This window comes from Nesoenas mayeri, assembly GCF_963082525.1.
Source record: "Nesoenas mayeri genome assembly, chromosome: 3".
Lineage (NCBI taxonomy): Eukaryota > Metazoa > Chordata > Aves > Columbiformes > Columbidae > Nesoenas > Nesoenas mayeri.
The window spans coordinates 22267635-22282701 of record NC_137544.1 but is presented as its reverse complement, the minus strand read 5'-3'; the positions used below and the strand labels follow the sequence as shown (position 1 = coordinate 22282701).

The 15067-nt window shown below is 38.5% G+C and overlaps 1 protein-coding gene across 4 annotated transcripts in view; it reads right to left on the bottom strand.

Moving 5' to 3' along the window:
- ARHGEF10 (Rho guanine nucleotide exchange factor 10) overlaps window positions 1-15067 on the bottom strand; it is a gene marked incomplete at both ends in the record, with an annotated part of 97522 nt that overhangs the window by 26150 nt on the left and 56305 nt on the right. For all 4 annotated transcript variants that reach the window (XM_080341829.1, XM_080341830.1, XM_080341831.1 and 1 more), the window contains 6 exons: window positions 300-523; window positions 1876-1962; window positions 5378-5499; window positions 6792-6892; window positions 7373-7500; window positions 9108-9223. In XM_080341829.1, the coding sequence (XP_080197955.1) occupies window positions 300-523; window positions 1876-1962; window positions 5378-5499; window positions 6792-6892; window positions 7373-7500; window positions 9108-9223 (778 nt within the window). The remainder of the gene's footprint in view (window positions 1-299; window positions 524-1875; window positions 1963-5377; window positions 5500-6791; window positions 6893-7372; window positions 7501-9107; window positions 9224-15067) is intronic.

Below are 15067 nucleotides of genomic sequence, written 5' to 3'. Positions count from 1 at the left end.
ACGTTGTAACATTACAAAAGTAATATTTATATTTTTCAGACATGATGTAAGATGAATAAATCCTCTTTCATCAAAGACTCATATTATTTTAATTTCAAACACTACATACTGTATTTTAATATCATGTGGAGTGTATTTTCTCCTTGATTTAGGTATAAAGGATAAGTTGAGGTCACTGGGTATTCACAGATACTTTTTTAAAAAGAAAACATTTTCTTGGAAGTATCTCACACAATTCTGCTATAGAATAGTAAACCTAATGAATAAATCATACATAGTACACTAAAAATGAGAATCACCTTCCTTCTTCCATGCCAAGGCAAATAGTAGGCACATTAGAAGCTTTTGCAAGAACGTTTTCAGAGTCAAAAGCCTTATTTTGCTCTTTCGTTTTCTCCTCCTCTGGTATGTAGACCATGCAGAGAATCCGTGATTCCACATTGAAGCACTCAATAACCTTGGGGCCGGAGCTTTGAAATGAGACTATTGCAATCTGGCCCATCTGATTAGTACAACTGCCAATCTGAATTGGAAAGAGGAAACAAACAAAAAAAGACCAAGACTGACACCTGTCTCCAGGAAGATCAGCATTAACAAGAAAGAATGACTGGAACGGTAACTGAAGAGCGTACCTCAAGTTATATGAGGGTTTCATGCTTTAAGACATAAACAAGAAAATAATTCAGCACAAATACAAGAGATTTCAAAACATTATATACCCTTGTATACTCACAAAATCGGTTCTTTTGTTTTTGAAAGGAGGAATATTATGGCTTGTTCTGATGTCTGACTCATATAAATATATAATGTAACGCGATTACAGCAAGTACCTGTGTAATAAACTGATTTAATAACTGGTGTTCTAAGTTCTCAGATTCTTTAAAACAGATAATATAGCTGAGGCCTGCCTGTTGCACAGTAACAGCTGTACAAATAAATGCTCTGTCCAAAAAGAAAGATGAATTATTAATATAATCCCTTTCATAAAGTTGCTGATACAGAATCCCAGGCTTCTCCCTGATCCAGGACTAAATATCATCAATATGTCCACAAATCTCTACATTTTAGGGATCTGAGAAGAGTAAAAAACAGATGTCTGCCCAAGCAGCACAAGTGTTTTTATTTAGTAACTCTTTATGTTTATATGAAATGAAAAAACATAGCAAATAGAAAATAAATAAAACATTTAGTGCCAGTATAAGGATTTTATTGGCATATATTTGTGATGACTTTTTACAAATGGCAAAGACAAAAAGAAATTCTAGGGGTTGCTTGAAGACCACCACTGACAAAAGCTATTCCTAACTTCCACTTTTAATTCACAAGGGTTCCCTTAAAATTTTAGTATTGTAGTAAGAAGAAAAGCTACTGAAATCATTAGCTTAAAAAAAAAAAAAAGAAGTATTGGGTATCTCACTTTGCCTGCTGGAATATCTGCATATTTGAGGTCATAACAATATGCCAGAAGAGGGGGTTTTTCCTATTCACACACTTAAACAGATTATTTATGGCTAAAACATTTTAAAAATATGGCAACAGACAATAGGACAGTGTGAGCTCATATGGGTTTTAGCAGCCCTCATTATAAATCAGCACATAACTCACTCCTGAATGTGCTCAGCACTTTGGAATTTGTTCTGTGCCACACTAACAAATCACATACAAATAAGTGACACCCTACAGAGAACAGCAAAATCACATGTCCAAAACTACTAGCTAGCCTTTATAGACATCTATCTTAAAACAAACAAAACCCAAAAAGAAAAAAGAACAACCCCAAATTTATTTTAGATCCATATCCTGCTGCGAGTCACAAAAAACAATGCAAACAAACAGGAGACAACCCCCTTTTCAGCTTTTAAAGATGACACTTACCCAAAGGAAACCATGTTCCATGGCACAGGAATCTGACTCTGTCTCACCAGGGAGGTATGGTTCAGGATTATAAGCAGCACATTCAACCTTCGAAAAAGGAAAAGAGAGCACTTATCACATTAAATGCCAGTTTCTGCCTAATTTAGTCTGTAATTAACTAAATCATGTAAAGATATCAAAGAATCACAGAAGGCAAGAAGCCAGTTTAGTCTGTCCAGCTTCCCATGGGCAGGGTCAGCTACACGTCTTGTTCCTGACACGTTCCTTATCTATGCTCTTACAGACAAAGCCAAAAAGTAAAAATTTTCTATCTGATCTGCTCAAATGCTTCATGACCTTTAAGTTTTCCCAAATGCCCAACATAACATCATGCTTGCTGTCATCATTGGCCTGTTACTCCTCATCTCAGCCAGCAGGTACTTCCTTCCCTTCTGCAATGCCTTTTGTATGTAAAGCTTATGTATGTCATGACCATGCCTGAGTCTCCCCTTCATTAAGCTAAATTAACATTATCACTTAGTTAATTTTTTAAACATCAAAATACTTATTTTTTCTTGGTTTCAAAATTCTTTATTATCACTTTTCAAACTGGCATCTCTCCAGCAGTCATATCAGCTCCCTGTACTTGAGAGTGCAGAACTTTTTCACCTGAACATGCTATTCTAGCAGAGCTGTTAGAAGCACTGCATCATGACTACTTTTGTCCACATTCCACTGATTGTTCACCCTTTGTAACAATATTACATACTTAACCAATCCTTAGATTGCTGGTCTAATAAAAAATCACTTTTGCAGACTTTCTGCTCAACCACCTCCTCAATGTGTACTTGTAAAGTTATCTGCTTCTGCCTGAGCTCACCATGGGCCTGTCCTACTGACTGTCATCCTTTTTTTCTTCCCCCTCATTCAATTGTTTCTCCAGGTGCTTTACTCATTTTGAATGCAATAGTATCATCCATAATACTCTTATTCCCTTGCAACTTCATGTCATCATGTTACTGTCAGTAAATTAATAACTCTACTCATGATTTTATTATGCAGGCCATTTGAGAAAAACCTGAAAGCTACAGACTCACAATCTATATTTAAGTCTGTCTCAACTCTGAAAAATCATTCAAGCACCAGGGCTCTGAAAAGAAGCATTTTTATGAGCAGTCATGGAATTCTCTTTTCCCTAATTTCCTGAATGTCCATGGCAGAGCTCCCTAAAGCTTATGTAAACACTTTAAAACATATAAAAACACTTAATAACCATGTAGAGAATAAAAGGCTTCCTGATGAGGTGTGATACTACATTTTTAGACAAGATTCTCTATAATTCACACTTATGCTCTCATCTCAGACACAAATGTCATCAGGATTATATTGCAGTACTAGAGATAAATTGTTTAGTACTAACTTAGACAACTTCACCATAAGCTGGCAGCACCTCCTCATTACAGGGAATAACTAAAGAAGGAAGCAATCAGGTATAAGTTAGAGTTGTAAATTCCCAGTTTACTTAATTTTCAAAAGTGCAAAGATTTTCTCAAATCTCCCTGAAGTAAGCAGGCATCACCAAGTGATTAGCAGTAGTAAAAGTGTTATGTCTTCACCAAAGCAATTCAGTATGAGGACAAAAGATGGAAACTGATAGATGAGAAAAATACAAGGTTTTTAAAACAAAGGGGAGCTATCCATGCCAGCCTTAGCATGTCTCATTTAACACATGCTGAACCTATCTACTCATAATGGTGATTTACAGTAGCTGTGACAGATAAATACACTACTAGGAACAGAAATGACAGGCTGCATGCTGACTATTTCTCAGGCTGTTTGTTACATCTCCGCGTTACTTTGCATCTTAGTCAAAATCAGTTATGTTTTCCACAATCAAACTGTGGCATTTCTGCTCTCAATCTTGATAGAAGCCCTTTGCCTGAGGTGTAAACCTGCTGTGATGGGAAACAGTGTCACAGGCTCCCTGCACTACCGGGCAGCCTGAGCAGCACACGGAGACACAACAAGCAATGTCAGCCCAGCAAAGCTTCTCTTCCCACCCCAAGCTGTGGCCTGACACCCAGACTGCAGCTGAGGCTGCAGAAAACCACCAATAATACTTAGATCATCTTTTTTCAGTAATATCAAGGACTTAGGAGCATCAGGCATGACAGCTGGGCTCACAACCGTGTTATCTTTAGGAGCTACAAAACTGGCCAAGTTGACCTGGAGGCTCAAGCAAACACTGCCACATACTGTCTTCTGCTGAGAAGACCAAGGCAAAGACCATTACCCAACTGTACCAGGAACAGATTTTCCTTTCAAAACAAACAGGTTCTGTTTTAACTCGATTACAGGTTGCCTTGGCCTTCAAGGGTCCTAGCATGGACCAACAGGATTTAAAACACATAACCTTTAAGGAAATGTAAATATTTTAAGTTTCTGCAAAAAATTAAACTAGTTTGATGATTTTAGAAAGTATTCAATACAAGCAAAGCAGAGTGTCTAATAAGATAAGGATGTGGTTGTCTGGGAGAGAGGAAACTTTCAGTAGACTTTGGCTGCTGTAAACCACAGCTCTGCTCCAAAACCAGTATCATAGGAACAGCTGGATTTAACACCGTTACATATCTCAAATACATTTCCAGCTAGCAGTTATCTTCCCTCAACATCCAGGCCTGTGCATTCACACTTGAAATGAAGCTGCCAGCTGAATGTTCCTCCTGTGTAGGCTGTCCTAGCAACAAGGGTCTGCAGACCTACTGCTTTAAGCAGTACGCATGCAATGATGCTAATTCAATGTTGGGATTCTGGCCATACAAACACAATTTTATCTCCATTAGTGTTTTTGTGCAAGACTGATTGATGGTTTATAAAAACTCCTGTTGATGCACAGGAAAAAAAATTATCCAGCACCCTTCCCTCCCATCTCTTGGTCTAGACACACTGTACTTATTTTCCATCATTAAAGGCAGTGGTCAATATACCTTCAAACTGACACATTACTTTATTAAATAAGCCATTAAGACATTTTTTGTATCATTGTTCAGAATAGAACTAGATTTTATAAAAGACCCCTTAAAACTGGAAATTTTTAAATTATTTTGAAACTATTGTTCTCTGTGCACTAATGAAAATAAAAAATTTGAGGAGAATTCAGTATAGTTCTACCAGTAGAGAACAGCTATCACCGAGACCAGATCCTTACACTTTGTAAGCTCCAGGTTACTTTGAACTCAAACAAACACTTGGAAACCTCAAGACCAATTGAAAGTTCCCAGCAGTTCTGTTTTCACCTGGTGATGAGCTTACATGTGGAAGTAAATGTCATACTATATAAGCCCTATGTTCCTTAGTGACTCAAAGACTGCTTGTGACCCCCTTGAACCTTTCATTGCTACTGATTTTACACTCAAGAGAAATAATAGGTGTGAATTAATAGATGTATTTACAATATGGTATCCTTCAGCAGTTATATCACATGAGAAAAGTAACATCAATTTCATGTAGGAATTCTGTTCACCTTAAACTCCTGTTGCTTGGCCATCATCACTGGCATGTGTCTAACAAGAAGAGGATGTTTCTCTTTTTTGATTTGATTTCCATCATCTTCTACACAGAACCAACCTAACAGGTTATCCTCCGCTGTTATGGAAAGAACAAACAAACATCCCACAATATTTGCACTGAATAATCACTTGTACCTCTCTACAGGAATAGAAAAGAATTCTATTAGGATTTGTTAATACCAGTCAGGCTGTTCTTATGCCATATATGCACAAATTACAACTTAAAACTACAAGCAAAAATTCAATATAGTAGATTACATACACATTAATAACGTAAAAAAAAAAAAAACCACAACCAAAAAAAAACAAAGAGAAAGAAAAAGACCAAAAAAACCCCACAAACACCACTGATGACAAAAAACCAGCTTAACACTAGCAAAGTGTTAAGGATGTTCTCTTAACGATCCTGTCGGCAGATTACTGAAAGAGAAAAAGGCACATCAAACCTCTTCTCAGGCTTTCAGAAATCTGTTTTGCAAATAGCGTTTCTCTGCCTGTATAAGTGACACCACTACCAACTACTACTTATTGTAACTATAAGGATCCTCCTCCTGGAATGATACAGACATTCATTCTCTCTTGGTTTTGTGGTTTTGCCTGCCTTCAGTGAGATACCAAAAAAGCACTGTGTTTTGAAGATATGCTGGTGAAACTCACTTTCTAGCAAGTGCACATCCTCAATGGTTCTCAACTTAGGCATTCAAAATCTCAGGTATCTTTGGAAACCTTTGCCCCATGCAAACACAGGAGACTAATAACATCACAGGACAGCAAACCCTTCATTGCTCCCACTTAGGTCAGGTTTGTGTGTTCTAATCCCTCCACTGAAGACTGCAGATTTATGTTAAAAAAACACCTCCCCAAAAACCCTTGAGTTTTACATATTGCATTATATTAAAACTACACCCAAAGCTTATTTCATGTTCAGAAAGCTAAACAAATAAACTCAAGAGCTTTACTGATACTTCCTAGCTTAAATCACTCTGAGCTAAAACTGTGAAATTTAAATCTGAAGTTCAACGTTCATAAGATCTGATGAAATAGAAGTGTAACACAATAACTTCCTCACCTGTCTCTGCTGTAGTGTATCTCACTCTTTTTTATTTAGATATAACAATTAGTAATGGTTATCACAGACTTCATTAAAATACTGTAGAAATTGTATTATTTCCTAATGAACTCCCCATCCTATCTATAACGTAATTGCTTTCTAGTGATACACAATCACTACTATTTACTGTATAGCAGTTTTAACATCTGCAAATATATTTTCACAATCATTTTTCTAAAAAATAAAAATAAAAGAAATTACACTTGACATTGAGAGCTACCTGAACTTGATAGGAAATGTAAGTAACTAAGAATTACCAAGGGCCAGTTTAGCCATTTGTAAATTGTTGATCCAAGACTGTTTGATGGCAGGGGTGAATGTGTTGAACACCGCTGTAAAGAAAGTGGGCCGCCCAGACCTGCAAGACAAAAACACACCGCTCTAAGTGCACTGAGTATGAGATACCGTCAAGGTTAGAGATGTCAAGCAAGATGAAATTTCATTATTTTCTAACACTCAAAGACACAGCTATGATATAAGCATGCAGCCTGTGATACAGCAGATGCCCATCTTCCTACACTTTACATGAAATGGTACGATAAGAACACCGTCCTTGCTGAAGCAACATAACCAGGGCTGTTCCCCGCTAGCTGTCTCTGCCATGGTTCCTCTCTTGCTTCTTGCATCTGGAACACAGGATTGCAGAAAGGGAGAAAAACTACAACACTGCCCTGAAAACATGCAAGTTCCCAGCCTGGTGGCATGGGAGCAGAAGTCAGAGGCAAACTATGGAGACAGAAGAGGCAGAAAAGCTACAGATTCCCAAGTCATCCCTGGTACATCTATGCCTAATACATAAACTCATTTAGAAAGTTTCGTAATCAAGATTACTACTGACTTGTCCTGTTTTCCTGGAAGTTGCAGCTGAATTCTACAGCGATCTGCCGCTCTGATTTCATCTTCTTTTTTCAAAATCAGTTTTTGTAAACCTGAGGTCCAGTCATGGGCTACAGATTGGTTTAAGTTCTGAAAAATTAAAAAAGCTAAGATTCAGCGCCAGCCTACTGGCCTATTTCCAACAGGCTAACTAAGGTGATCTCTGCATGTAACAAACAATTCCTGGCACCTGGCCCTCAATTAGTCTACATTTTATTCACAGATAATTTAGCCATATCGGTAAACACGTTTCCAAAATATCTGTAAAAAATTTGCTAACATATTCTCTCTGGTGATTTAATTTCACATTGCATAGAGTTTGATGATACACAAATGACATTCCCAAGCATTTGTCAGATTAAAAAATGCAAATTTGCATCAGGTGTACACACAACCCCTTCATTTCAATAAGTAGTTACACAGAGCCAACAAATCCTGTTTCTGAAGAAAATCTCATTAAAATATTTGCAAATAATGCTGCCAATATGTACTTGTTCATATCTTTGAGCCAAAATGTTTACAGAGCCATCATGAGAGCTGTCTCTGTGGCTGCAAGCCGAGTGCATGGTCACAGAGGGTAAAGGCTCACCTGAGCGACACGGCATCAATAGTAATGAGTCTTCATACACAAAAGTATAATGATTTTCCACAGTCAGAATTTTATGAAAATTGAAGTCTTTTTCAAAATAGACAAGACAACCTCATTCCTCAAATTATCTTTGCCATCTCTACCTGGAAACATTGACTGAATTTTAAGTTTTCAAAATGTCATTAGCTCTGATGAGAAATACAGGCAGAAAGGTTTTGTATATGTTAACAGGTGAGTTTCTTATGGCATCTGTGATATACATATTGCTAATAATGAAGCTGAAATTCACCTTCAAATGCTTGTGAAATTTTGCCCAAAAGTACTATTTCCATAAAATTCCGACACAGTATGCATTTTCACAAAAGGTTACATTTTATTTAAATCCCTTGACTCTGAAGCCAAGATAACTCCAGAGAAATTCAGCTTTCATATATGTATTCATACACACAGGTATGTATTTACGGTGGCAGGTAGGAGTTAAAAATTGTGCCTAAGCACACAGAAAGCATATAAAACAAAACGTAAAAAGAAATTTTTTTAAGTCTTAGGACTGTGGAGAACTCATTCTGAAATTCATTGTTGAAGTACTATATCTGTTTGTGGGAACACAAACTAAACAAAAGGGATGTGAACAAAGCCGAACAAATTACTTTCAAAACTACTCTGAAAAATCCTTTTATATTTTTGTAATCTGCACTCATTTTTAAGTACAGCTCTCCCCAAAAGCCAGGATTATGAGCTCGGGTGGGCATCAAGAGTTTCCTCCAAACAACCATCTTCCTACTGCCTTGTTTAACTGCAAGAATCCAATTTCTTAAGATCAAAATGCAATTCTGTTTCCATATAAGCTTATCAGCTACTGAGCAAATGCAGACACTTGTAGTATTCACCTACACTTAAAAACAATAAAGAAAAACAAGATTAGAAGACAGCCGTAATCTACTTATAACACTACACAGTTAACAGTAAATGAATTACTAGAGATTAAAATTATTATATTCTTTACAGAGAATGCTAAAGAACGTCTTGCACAGATTCTAGGGAGAGACAATTATGCTACTTTACAACAGGTACGTGTTTGAAAAATAAATCCGGCTTTGTTTATTACCTGATAGTTTCCTTTAAGGCTGCCTATTAATTGACTAATTTGACCAACTACATTCAAGTCATGCAAGAGGTTCTGCAGATCATGGTACAGCTGCCCTGGTCCCATATAGAGCTTGTCTAAAATAAATAAAAACATAAGGTTATGTATAATAAAAAGATGTCACTCTCAGTTGAAAGAGGAAAGCATGACAAATATAACAGTATCAAAATATTTTGCTATTTCTTAACACTATGAAAATCAAGCTTATCAAAATTGGCACGGCTCTCTCTAGATTGTAAAAATAACTAATGCACCAGCGTGCACATAGGGTCTTCATTATTTCTGAAAATCAGAGTGGTTTATTTATATATACATCATGAATATTTCATTTTGCTGCCCCAGGTGCCTTAAATGAATCTGCAGACAGATAATTATGAAATGCTTCCCAGGAAATTATAGACAGCAGAATGTTACCACATATCAGCTTTGTATGTTTAGGTATTACCATAGGCATTCCCTTTTAGCTCACCTTATCACTCCTTCTGTAGTTACAATTAAGATTCCAGTTTGTTCATCTGGTATGATGGAGAGCATTATGTGTAGTTTTAATAAGCATGTACTACAACCATGACAAATACCAAAGCTCCCCTGTCCCCAAAAATCTGTCAGTGAGATGGCAGTTTTGCTTCGCACCAAGCAGCGCACTTGCTGTTACACCTCAGATCCTTCCTGCAGCTTGCTTTTGGCCACATGACAAAGCCAAAAAAATTATTTGTAGCTTTCACTATGATGGCTTAAAACTCAAAATTTGTTTAATCAATCACAGGACAGTTCTGGATCATATATTCGTATCTTAACTCTAACATGAGCCTTCGGTTTCACTGAACCACTTGAAATTTTATTGCAAACATAGCTAAGTGAACAAAGGATCTGCACTGAGATCATCAACAAATCTTAACAGCAGCAGAAATATTTTGGCCTAACCACCAAGAAGTACATATGTTTATACAACAACACTAACTCAGAAAAGTATTCTGATTGGTAGGATAAGGTGTCTATTTAAAGGCACAAAGCTTGCAAAGTCCTGCTAATGCCCTGACTCCCAGACTCCATGTCAGGAGCAGAACGACTATACAGCTCTTCTGGAAACAACACTCTCCCTCTACCCAAAAAATCCACACTGGCTCACACAGGGTCAGCATGTTTCCCTTGGGCTGAATGACAGGAACTGGGCTGGGTCACTTTTCCGGGAAGCCCCTGCGGATTATTTAACTCACGCAATGCAGCATCCAAACTATGGATCTTTCACCCTCAACCACAGCTTTGGAAGCTGGTCTGCAGGCAGACAACTCCCCTGAAGCATAAGGATTTTCAACCCTGTGTTGGCAAGAACACAATCTAAATAAAATGCTGGCTCTGCAGACAGGTCAGGAGGAGGGACAGGAACCATGTCACCTGCTCCAGCTGCAGGGACAGTCTAGCTGGAGGTCTGTATCTAGTGGAGTGCCTCAAGTGTCTGTACTGGGACCGGTACTATTCAATACATTGATCAACGACTTGGATGAGGGAATAGAGTGTACTATCAGCAAGTCTGCTGATGACACCAAACTGGGAGGAGTGGCTGACACGCCAGAAAGCTGTGCTGCCATCCAGCGAGACCTGGACAGGCTGAAGAGTTGGGCAGGGAAAGATGTAATGAAGTATAACAAGGGAAAGTGTAGAGTCTTGCATCTGGGTAGGAACAACCCCAGGTTCCAGTATAAGTTGGGGAACAACCTATTAGAGAGCAGTGTAGGGGAAAGGGACCTGGGGGTCCTGGTGGACAACAGGATGACCATGAGCCAACACTGTGCCCTTGTGGCCAAGAAGGCCAATGGCATCCTGGGGTATATTAGAAGGGGGGTGGTTAGTAGGTCCAGAGAGGTTCTCCTTCCCCTCTAGTCTGCCCTGGTGAGACCACATCTGGAATATTGTGTCCAGTTCTGGGCCCCTCAGTTCAAGAAGGACAGGGAACTGCTGGAGAGAGTCCAGCACGGGGCAACAAAGATGATTAAGGGAGTGGAGCATCTCCCTTATGAGGAAAGGCTGAGGGAGCTGAGTCTTTTTAGCCAGAAGGAGACTGAGGGGTGACCTCAACATTTATAAATATATAAAGGGTGAGTGTCACGAGGATGGAGTCAGGCTCTTCTTGGTGACGATCAATGATAAGACAAGGGGCAATGGATATAAACTGGAACACAGGAGCTTCCATTTAAATTTGAGAAGAAACTTCTCAGTAAGAGTAACAGAACCCTGGAACAGGCTGACCAGGGAGGTTGTGCAGTCTCCTCTGGAATCATTCAAAACCTGCCTGGATACCTTCCTGTGTAACCTCATCTAGGTGTTCCTGCTCCGGCAGGGGGATTGGACTAGATTATCTTTCGAAGTCCTTTCCAATTCCTGACATTCTGTGATTCTGTGGACACAGCACAGCTGCCAGCTGAGACACCGCCAGCACCTCCCTCCCCTGGGTCTGCTTCAGGGACACAACAAACCCAACTTGAAGCTATCAAGAATAGCATCATCCACAATAAACATGAAAATAAATATGCACAAGACAATTCTCCTTAAATCAATCATATAGTCTCAGTTATGTATAAAAGTAAGTATTTTCTAAAGACATTTTCCTATTTGAAGCCATCATACAGATTGAGGCCACTATTGGATACTTCAGCATAATTCACTATATTAAGCTGGGAGACTGCCTTAAGCCTTAAAGAGCATAAAATTTCAAGGCTCAAGGAAAATGTTAAGTGTTGCTTTGTCTCTGAATTCTCACCTTCACTGCAGGAAAATGCAACATAAACCTGAGATATTGCACATTCCTATAAAATTTCATATTATTCTCTTGCCTTTAAATCTTCTGGTAATTTGAATCAACGAAAGGATTTCTGTGTATTGCCCTGGAGCACTTAACAGGGGAAGACTGCACTTACTACTGTTTACCAAGCCACAGAAAGATGCAACTTTCATCACTCTTACTTGCCTGTTCTGAATGCTAATTAAAAGAACAATCTAGCCTTTCTTACTCGTAGAAAGAAATCAGTGAATAAGAAAAGATCATTACACTTATCGTACACAATGAAAAGAAATTACTGCAAAGTAGACCTAAGAGTTTTGAGATTACGGTCAGTAGAGTATGTCTGCAGATTTGTTTAAAAAAAAAAAATAAAATTAAACACTTCTTTGGAACTGCAGGCTACATACTTGCATTAAGCTGCATTTTCACTTCCTTCAAACCAAATACCTGGAAAATCAACATCTGAAATCTGTGAACACTTCTCTCCTCGTATCCCCCTTCTGCTAGCTTACACATTTTTCCTTACTAACATCTACAATACTAATTTTTTAAGCAGCAGAATTGCTAGTTCCTAAATGCATCAAATTATTGATTTTGATGAGGCCACTTGCAAAGAAAGGGGTGGAAAAGCTAGCCAAAAGCCATGATTAATGTGTTGGCACTGTAAAGAACACAAATGAAATCATTCTTGCCCCAAATTTCTGTAACAAAAAGATAACTTCTGCAAAACACAATTTAGACTGATTAGAAGTAATTGGCAGTTTAGTTGAGTTTTTGGCAAAGTCCACTCACCTGTCATTTATGAACTCCACTACTAAACAAGCCAAACGGCTGCACTGAAAAACGTACTACAAATATTTCTGAAATTTATCCTTGTAGGTTTGAACCAAGAGAAAAATTTTCAACTACCAGGTCATGAAAAGCTGAAAGTTTGTGAGGGTTCCCTTGTATAGGACGGATATTTTTACTCAAGTGAATTACCTTATTTCTAGGTTTTAAAAGCCACGATCACTCACTCTTTGCAGCTTCAAAAAGGCACAGTTTCCAGACATTTCATTTTATTATTGGAAGCAGGATGGAAAATGGACACTAACCTGCAACATCTAACAGCAAGAGTTCAGACAACTCTTAGATGCTCTAAGACTCTATGCCATAGTCTTCAACTGAGGCCATAGGAAAGATTTAACTGCTTGCGCTGTACAGTATATACACACTCTTCCTGGAGCTTTATTATGTTCTTACAAATATCCTTGTTCCAGCCTTGGGAATAAGGCATGAATCGAATTTCATGCAATAATTGTCACCTGAATCCATTTTGTCTGTATCATGAATATTTTATAAGCTTTTAATAAGTCAGGATAAAAAGGATGCAATGAGAGTGTCAAAGCAAATAAACCAAGCTGCCATCTGAAATTTTGTCACACAGAAAAACCAAACGGAAATCAGTTTAGGCTCATTCATTAAAGACCACATTCTTAGCACAGGAAAGGAAGCCAAAAAGCAAATCAATAAATAATTAAAGAGAGCCTGCTTCCATCCTTTGATGTTCTAGAAAAGACAAACAGTCAAATTAAGAAGAAATTTTAATAGTCAACCAAGGACTAGATCAATAGCCACAGCTAATATCACTCTGTCATGGAGGTCCTTAGTGGGTACGAACTGGAACACAAAAATAACTGGGTTTCTCAGATAAGCAATGGTGGACTCATCAGAATAGAGCCCTCCAAGGACTGACCACTTGGTTTGTGTCTGGATAATGAATGACAAGTTACAGCAACTTCATCTCAGAACTGGGTCCTGTGAGGGTTACTCACAATGTCTTTTAAAATAGGAGTTAAAATGGTGGTTAAATGTTGGCTACCAGTTGACCCATCTGAGAATAGTCTGATGGAGGGTTTCTCCTGGTGAAGAAGCCGGGGGGCACACTAATCTGTTCGTCAGATGCATTTCTCAGTTCACAGCCAAAGACTGGCTGCTTCAGCCCACACGCGTTCCCTGACCATTTGATTGCTGGCTATTTTGGGGTGGGTGTTCACTTTTTTTTTTCCCCCCACAGAAAGCACTGAAAAACTCTTGGCTTCATTCCAAAGCAGATATGTGCTTTGTTTCTTTTTGTACTCTGAAATGTTTCACAAATGATAAAGCCATTTCCTTCCTATTTCTAAGCCACTCTTGCAAATTATCAAGCTCCAAAACAACTTATTTTTCCAATGTGAAAAAAACCCTCCATAAGTACAGAGAATGTTCTCCTCAGCTCTACACATCCTACACATTACAGAGGATGGTGTGCCCAGGCAAGAAGGAGGCAGCGTGCTGTAAACAATAACCACATATGCAGCTTTGGAGGCAACGTTTTTTGCATTCCACCTACAGATCAAGGGTGAAATCTTGGCCACATGTAAGTTAGCAGGAATTTTTTTCATCAACTCCTTTGTTGCTAAGATGTTACCAGAGGAATTTGTGCATCCCTGCAACAGGCAAGTTTATTGCCGACAACCAGTAATTCATGCAAAATACCTAATTCCTTGCTCAGCATTATTATGAAATATATTCAAGGTTAAAAAAATCCACAAAACTGCCACTTGATTTAGAAGGAGGAAAGGAGGTTAAAGTTTAAATTGATTTTTGCTGCTATGTAAAATTGGGCTGGGAAGATTCTGCTTTTTGTAACAACTGCTCCTAAATCAAGATATATTTGAGTATAAAACTGAATACTTATACTCATTTCTCGGTGTTACTTTCAGCACCACAGCTTTCAATTCACCATTTTTGCCTGCCTTGAAGTAATTCTTATAATTGAAACAGAAGCAATTTTAGCCCATTTACATCCAGCCGTTTTCAAAGCCTGCAGGAAACTCCCTGGGTGTGGTTAAAGCCAGTTTAACTTGGCTTCGGCAAAATTAGGAGTTGGAAGGTCATGTATAAATATACACATGCAAGAAAAGTATCTGTGGTCTTGTGCTTGGGTGTGGGCAGAGTGGGAGAGGATCTCTGTTGTGCTCTGGGATCAGCGAGTAATAGGACGTGAATAAGACTCCCATGGCACTGGAGTTTTCTCCTATCTGCGCTGCCAGTCTGATGTGCCCCTTCTACCCTCCCTGTACCAGCAGCAGTGGCTGTGATGGGCACTGCTGGGGCAGCT